This window comes from Frankliniella occidentalis, unplaced genomic scaffold (genome assembly GCF_000697945.3).
Source record: "Frankliniella occidentalis isolate FOCC.00 unplaced genomic scaffold, Focc_3.1 Scaffold32, whole genome shotgun sequence".
In the NCBI taxonomy this organism is placed as follows: Eukaryota; Metazoa; Arthropoda; class Insecta; order Thysanoptera; family Thripidae; genus Frankliniella; species Frankliniella occidentalis.
The window spans coordinates 2,211,633-2,219,938 of record NW_026267162.1 but is presented as its reverse complement, the minus strand read 5'-3'; the positions used below and the strand labels follow the sequence as shown (position 1 = coordinate 2,219,938).

At 48.7% G+C, this 8,306-nt stretch overlaps 1 protein-coding gene across 3 annotated transcripts in view; it reads right to left on the bottom strand.

The window, feature by feature from the left end:
- Positions 1–8,182, bottom strand: part of LOC113210995 (protein HID1) — an 18,528-nt gene extending 10,346 nt beyond the window's left edge. Inside the window, exons 1-2 of one of the 3 annotated variants that reach the window (XM_026429223.2) lie at positions 7,983–8,131; positions 7–5,358 (exon numbers count right to left, since the gene is read on the bottom strand). In XM_026429223.2, coding sequence (XP_026285008.1) covers positions 2,226–5,351 — 3,126 coding nt within the window. In that variant the 5' untranslated portion in view covers positions 5,352–5,358; positions 7,983–8,131 and the 3' untranslated portion in view covers positions 7–2,225. Of the gene's footprint in view, positions 1–6; positions 5,359–6,104; positions 7,958–7,982 lie in introns of those variants that run through there. The other 2 variants (XM_026429224.2, XM_026429226.2) reach the window with 2 other exon arrangements.
- Between the last annotated feature and the right edge of the window lie 124 nt (positions 8,183–8,306).

The window sequence follows — 8,306 nt, the reverse complement described above, 5'->3', positions numbered from 1 at the left end:
AATACATCCTATTGCAGGGTACAAAATGCTTCTCAGTACAGACCCCATGACCATGTACTACCATATATCCAGCAAGGGGGAAATATTTACAAGATAGCTCCAGAGGTTAGCCAAAATAAAGTAGATCACATATATAGTCTGATGGGAACTCTAAGTATTAATTATTAATTAAAATCCATGCCATTTGCTGTAGATTAGATAATCAGTTTGAAAAAGAAAAAAAGGGTAGGTGTAGGTGCTAGAGGTTTTAGACAAAGAAGAATACATGACTGGTCTGAATATTGGTCAAATCTCATTGGTCATGTATATAGTTGAGAAACTAGTACTGTTCGGTCATTCCATTCGGCACACAGGAATACCTAGATATGTAGATAGATAAAGAGCTCTTTTGGAAATTTAATGATTCCACATCAAAATTAAGAGAAGAATAAAAGGTGATCCCATTTTTAATTGCTGTTGGACTTTCCAGCTCTATCCATACAACAACAACAAAATTATGTGAATCAGCAATGAGTTATGAGCATCCTAAAATAGACAGATGCAAGCCAAATAGTGAAAGACTTGACACAGCATGAGCATGAGTTCATAAAGGAACGTGATCCTTCTTACAGCACTGTACATATTGTGCCCACTAAGCTTCAGAGAACATATCATTCCTGCCTTCTTGTGTGAAAATAGCACACGATAGCCAGACTAACACACATAGAAACTGAGATCAAAGCAAACCAGTCAAACTACAATTACTTCAGAGAAGGCTACAAATTAAAATTTATGAATTAATGAGAACAGCATACACACTTAAAACTAAATGACCATCATTAAGACTTGAAGCAATCACACTTTCACCTACTGTATGGCATGAACTTTTTGTACTTCAAACTAGATGTTTTTGCATTCTTGTGCACTTGATTCTTCTACCGAGTACTGAAACTACCATTTGATTATAAATTTGCGTAATTCTATCGAATTTTGTAAAGCTTTCAGTTTCCTATACATTTTACACTTAATACTGTTCAGGTAAAATAATACACATGGTCAAAAAGGAACACACAAATACTCACAAACAAAAGGATCAACAAACAAATACGACAAAACTTCATTCAAAGGATTCAAAATATACCAAATACTCAATGTCCAGCTGATACTAACAGAGGTCCCATGAAGAGAGTAAAGGTATAGAAGGAAATTACAATACATCAAAGCATATGGTGAATACTGAGTAAATACTGAGCAAATACAGGAGGGTTTTGAGCACCTAGCTAATCTAGGGGGTGGAAATTTGTTAATTTACCAAATCACATACAAGTGTTCCAAACATAACTTGGAAAAATAAAGGGTACCTACTGCCCTGTAAACTGAAATTTACAACAAGGAAAGGGAAGAATTAAATGAAGCATAATGTTTTGTGTTTTATAATTCTTCAGATGCAAGCTTATTGGTTGTATGCAGACAATACATTTTGACAATAAAATTGAAATGGTTGTATAAAACTGAAGATAGAATAAATCTGAGGAACTGTAATCGGATAGATGTGTATCATCTTCCATAAATGTATTGTCGGCACATAACTACCATGATCAAATTTCTTCAACTGTATTTTCTGAAAGTACAAAAGTATTGCCTGTCCACATAATTAGTAATTGACTACAAAGAGCATTCAAAACTCTTGCAAAAACTGATGAGCGACCTACACTACAATACTATTAGTACCCTAGACATATTCAGCCACATAAAAAAATAAACAGGAAATTACATATATTTGCAATGTGGAGTAGGATGGAAACAGGTACAAATGTTGCCACTAAACTGCTGGAATGACGATCTAGAGCCTTCCAGGATCAGCACAGGACGGTTCTTTCAAGGAAGTACGTATCGTCAAACTTTCTAATTAAGTATATTCAGGTTCCTCAGCCTAGTCTCGGTTCTAGTTATTTGGGCCTGTGGGGTAGAAAAGTTCCATACTTGGATTGGGTGAGGCTTTGTTTCACTTCTCAGTGTTTAGAAGACCAAGCAATACTGAATAACCATGCATGCCAAAGACTAACAGTTGTAGCATGTAGCTCCCCTCTCCCTATACTTCCATCCACATTTCCTTCATAGCACACTTCTTTTTCCTAGACAGTGAACAAACTAAATCAAAGAAATACTTCTTACCTTCTTACATAACAAGGTACGAGACTTTAAACTCTCCAAGATTTACCAACTCGCTCAGCAAATCTATGGATTCATTTGACACAGGTTTTCTTTCCGAAATGCTCTAAAAACGCTGCGGGAACCCAGCCTTCTCTTTGCGAACTTTGAACCTTGACAAACCACCAGCCGGCACAGCCCACCTTGAGCAACTCGACCACGTCGCCCTCGGCCATGGACACCTCGCTGCGCCCGATGGCGCTGTAGTCCGCGAGGGACACGTAGCGTCCTCCCTCACAAGTGTGTTCCGAGAAAGCGTCCTCGTCTTCACTGACGGAGTACTCGGAGGACTGGTCCTCTTCCTCGGAGACACAGGTGGACGCCGAGGTGGAGCGCGACCCGTTCGACTCGCCGCAGCTCATCGACCTCTTGGCAGACGAGGGGTCCAGGAGGGGTTTCGGAACAGAGTTTTGCTGGACGAGAGAGTACTGTCTGATCTTTTCGCCCTTGAGCTCCCGTAGCTGCTCCAGGAGCACTCGCTTGATCTCGTTGACCCACTGCTGCGTCTGCTCAACGGTCGACGCCTGGATGGTGTGGACCTCTTGCCGGCCTTGTAGCCAAACCTCGAACTTCTTCGGGTCACCCTTGACCGACTCGGTGAGGCCGACCTGCGACATTTTGAGGTAGCGCTTGAAGTGATACGTCGCTTTGTTGTTGACAATCTTCTTGCAAAAGAGGAGCGCCTTTTGGTAGAAGAAGATGTGGCGCTGCATTGGCTTGAGGCGCAGCTCGCGCAGCCTGTCCTTCTTGCTCTCGGACCAGACGGAGAAGGACCCCTGGAGCAGCAGCGGCCCCAGCTCGGCCAGGTCGCCCCAGAATCCCGTGATGGCCACCTGGTGCATGCTGTCGTTGACGCACTTGAGCACCACCAGCATGCAGTCCAGCGCTGCCTCCAGGGCCTGGGATGCCTCCCCGCTGCCCTTGTTGGCGAGGTCTTTGAGCAGCAGCTGGTACTTGGTGATGCGCTGCACGGGCTTGAGGAGGTACGCGGCCAGCGGCAGCTTGTGGCCGAGTTTCATTTGGCACGCCTGGAAGAAGAGGGCCGCCTCGGGCACGGCGTCGCGCAGCGCCTCGGAGCGCGGGATGTTCTGGCAGTAGGCGCTGTACAGCTGGAAGAGCTGCTCGCGGCACTGCGTGAAGCACAGCGCCACCAGCTCGGCCGTCGCGGCCGCACCCGCGGGGCCGCCCTGCAGCACGCAGTTCTGCAGTTCGGGCAGGAACACGTCCGAGTGGAAGGCGTGGATCTCCTCCAGGTTGCCGAACAGGATGTTGGACTTGCCCTGCAGTTGGACAGGGATCATGGTTTGGTACTTGTCGTTCTCCAGCTCGTGTTTGTAGCCGCGAATGATGGCGCCAAGCTCAGACACGTAGGCCTGCTCGGTGGTCACGAGCTCCGTCAGGACGTGGCCCTGCTTCGAGTCCGACTCGCACAACGACTTGGGGCGTCCGCCGTGAATGATGAGGTCTGGCGAAGGCGAGGGCGACGGAGCCGGCGAGGCTGTGGCGGGGGCGGGGGCGGGGTGCAACCGTTGCACCGCCTGCAGGTGCTTCTCCATCTGCGCGCGCACCTCGGCTAGGCGCTGGACGGCGAGCGTCACGGCCGCCCTCGTCTCGGGGCTCGTCACCTTGGCGTCTTGCATGAGCGGGTGGAAGTCGCGGGGCGAGGCGGCCATCAGGTCGCGCCCGTTGTCCAGGAACGTCTGTAGCTGTTCGGCCAGCTGCTCGGCGCGCTCTCGGGGGCACGACGCGCTGTCCAGGGCGGCCGCGGGGTGCAGGGCGAGCATCTCGACGCCACCCGTGCACCAGTCGGACGCGTGCTTGAGTCGCTCCTGCAGGGCGCGGTACTCCTTGAGCAGCGTCTCCTTCTCCTCCAAGAGTCGCGCCATCTCGTCGCAGCGCTCCTGGAGGTCCTCGCAGCTGGGCCGCACCTGTTCCAGCCCCTGCAGCACGTAGTGGCGCGCCTGCGCCAGCTGCTGGCCGGTGCGGATCAGATCCTCGGCCCGCTCCACGTCGACGGTGCAGCGGTCGCGCAGCGCGGCCAGGCGCGCCACGAGCGCGTCCACGCCCTCCACCGACTCGGCCGCGTAGGCCGCGTCCTGCACGGCGGCGGCGTGCTGCGCCAGGCGGCCCGTCAGCTCCACGAGGCCGCGCTCGAACGCGTACAGCTCCATGAGCTGCTTGAGGCGCGACGAGTGCTGCTGCCAGAACTCGTCAAACGTCCGCTCCGTTTCCTCGAGCTGTACGAGCAGCCGCTCGACACTCGTCACGCTGTCCAGGCTGGCGCGCTCCTTGGGGGAGGCGCCGGGGCGCCGGATGTCCCTGAGCAAGAGCTCGCCGCACCTGGCGGCGTCCAGGATGCCCTCCTTGAGCTCCAGGTACTGCTGGCCCTGCGCGTGCAGCTGCGCGCTCAGCCCTTCCACCGTGTCGAGCTCGGGCTGGTCGCTGACGCTGCGCGTAAAGCTGTCCAGGGCGGCGGACACGTCCCGCGTCGTCCGGGAGAACTTGTCGAGAGCGACGCGCTGCGCGATCCACTCCTCGTGGTTGTACGCGATGTCGCCGCCCAGGTCGGCGCTCAGCTCGCGGCGGTCCAGGGCGAGGTGCAGCTCCTCCAGCGAGCAGCACACCACGACGGGGAACTTGAACTCGTCGCGGGGCAGGAGCTTGTTGCTGACTTCGCTGATGGCCTTCTGCAGCAGCCCGGACGGCCGCAGCACGTACACGACATGGACCAGGCCCGGGAACGCGGTCGACACTTGCTGCAGCACGCCCTTGACCGAGCTCCAGCGGTCGCGGCGACGGTCCACCACCAGGACGAAACCCGCGTCCACCTCTTGCATGGACGGCACGGACGTGAGGTACAACGCCAGCCGCTGGAAGTCCTGGTCGGAGAGCACCGCCTGCGCGCCGGACCCGGGGAAAGTCACGATGGGCTGCCCGTCCCGGGTGCGGCCTCCCGTCATCACGGCGAACTGGGTGCGCAGCAGCGCGGCCACGTCCTGCACCGTGAGCCCGCCCCCGCCCGCCCCCACGCCCCCGTGAACAAGGCCTTGGCCGGGGGCGGCGCCGGGGCCGGGGCCGGGGGCCGCCTCCTCTTCGTCCGCATCGTCGTCGGGCCTCGCGATCGCTGTCGGGCTGGGGATCCTCGGGGGCGGCTCAGACATCCTGGTCCTGCGGATGAACAGGCAGAGCGTCAGAACAAACGCGACTCGGCGACGGGAAAATAATGCATTTTGTAACATGCAGAGGGGCCCTATACATTAAACAGACTGATTGGGTACCCATTGGCCTGAGGTCTGGACCACTCAGCGACAGCATCCGAGTGCAACTTAGGTACTGGGGGGACGGGAGCCTCAGCTTCACAGAGATGCGGCACGGCACGAGATGGGCTTTGAAACAACATCCGCTGGACGGGCAACAGATGGGGCATCGCTGTTCTGATGGGTCCGTACGGGGGTGGGGGATATAAAGGAACTCTTTCTGTCTTTCTCCTGAGGCATGATGGACATAATGATAAGGAGATAACGCGTACCACCGAGATATCATTGAAGGGGGGGGGGGAGATCCAGGAAACCGCGTGAAAAACTTCCACCGAGAGTGACAAAAGAAGCGATTGATCGGTGCATGGCTTTATTAATCTATTACCTAAGTTGCACACAGATCCTGCAGCCAACACGGGATTATGTGGTCCGCAATAAATATGATCTTAATTTTTTAAAAACCCTCGCCATACAGAATACAGTTTTTAAAAGATACAATGCAACTTGGGTTATGACCTCAAATTAGAGGCACTATTATGGTTAGATAGAAAACTGTCAGTTAGTAATAATAAAAAGGAAAACGAATTTAAAGTACCACCAAGAGTCTTGACTGCTTAAAATAGGGGTTGACTATACACAAAATGTGAATACACTTACACTTCAAGAAGGTGCTCTCTTCTTCCTGTCAATATTTCTCTTTGTCGACGTGTTTTCAGTTTTCACTCTTTGCCCACTTGGTCTCTTCCATTTAATGCCGGCGACGACCGGATTTCATTAAACTTCCTATGCAGCCAAACAAGCACTTGTTTGGCTGGTAATAATTTAATAGATAACAATTCTTTCACTAACACATATGAGAAAACAAGAAATTTTGCTACAAATGCATTTAAAAAAATTGCAAACAACAAAAGTAAGTTTGCCAGAGGTAAAAATCTAGTTTTAATATTGCTCGAAATGTATAGGGGCACAGCAATAGAGCTTGGTGGTTTTCACACATATGTACAAAAAAAATAAGCACTTGTAGTGAACCGGTCGACAAAGAGAAAACATGACCATCCAAAGAGTCCACTACAGCACTGCATGCACACACACATACACACACACATATGTTCTCAAAGACTTTATTCAGAAATCGAATTTGCACGGAACGCACTCACACAGAGACACACAGTAGTAATGTGCAGATCAAGCTATTTCCATGTAATTCCAACAGTGAGTCAAGTCATATCACCAAACAAACTTTCAAACCACTAAATCAACTCTTATAACTAATGCAAAATTCAACTTCATTTAATAAAAGGACCATTACTTTAAACAAACTGAGTATTACTGATCAAATGGATATGATTCAAAACAAACTAAACATCATGCCACAACTGAATAAAATGTAAAAAGGAAATATTGCTTGCTATTCTACACATTAAACCACCATGAAAACCAACAATAGCCCTTTGCTCTACCCACTAATTTCAATTTGTCGCTAGTCTTTCAGACGCATATGTTTTTCATCAATCCAATAATAACCAATTAGAATCACATTTTAAAAAAATAGCTCATGCAGGAAAAGTTTAGTTCCCGTAGTTAAAAGACTTTCCTACTTTAAAGGAATAATAAAACTGGTGTAGCTATTGAATTTTACAAAATGGGTTAGGACCTAGAGAACACCAAAATTTTGATTGGTCAAAAAGAAAAGCTTTGCATTGGTCACTACAATTTTGATAAGAAATAACATTTAACAAAACTACACCAAAGAAATATGAATAAAGCTAAAACTCATAAATACTGTACCACAGATGACATTACTTTAAAGAGGTCAAAAAAGCAAATACAATAAAACAGATGGGTAGGCTCAGTAATAACTCAAAAGTGACCAATGCTTTGACTACAGCTTTCACAACCAAGAATTCAGCTTAAAAGACATGCGAAAAGAAAGAACCTCTGACAAATACCACAGTTTGAGATAAGATAAGAATGCCCTCCATTCCTTCCTTCAATACAAGAATGTTGATAACTGTGTCATTCAGTATTGTAGAAATAAAACCAGAATAATAGTGTAAACGCTTATGGTGAATGAAATCATTTGAAGACCGCTTTGAAGCACATTTGTCCAAGGAAAGGTCAATGGAAAATGATGCGACTTGTTTAAGTTTGGCGCAGTTATGAAAAGAGTAAAAGAAACAATTATTGCGAATATAAACGCAATAAAGCGGCATCAGTGGGGCTCAAACTGCGATTTGAGTACAAGTACCATTAGCCCCCCTAAATGAGTAGGCCTATCTACAGCACAAACCTTCAGACAGGCACAGCCATTAAATTAAGTGTTTCCTTAAAGGAGGGGAGGAAAAATCGACATGAAGCAAGTGTTATAGCTGCGGGAAGGAATAACGTTTTCTTTTCTTGAAGAAAATCCGTCATAGACACTGCATGAAGCTTTTGTCTGCTGGACGTATGCAGAGGGCCTAAGCGCAGGCCAATGGCCGTGCAGACCACAGGCCCCAGGCCGAACGCTCAGTGCCAAGCGTACGGCGCACCTACCTGAGTTTTGGATGTGAGCTGTATCACAGCTTTACGGAAGTTGAGCTTTGAGTCTTGATTTCCCATCTTGAATCAATTCTTTATGCACAGCACGATAAATCAACACTAAAACATCACTCTTGACAACAAAAATACAACTTCGTCGTGCGAAAAGCCAGGAACCAACAAAAACGTCTGCCGTCTGCTCAGTCACCGCCTGTGAAAGCATGGATGGAGGGCAACTTGTATCGACAGGCATGTTATACAACCTTCGCCACTAAATTTTAACCTTAATTGGGTACTTGAAACAAGATCTTTTTCCAAAGACTTTTATTTTTGATTTTT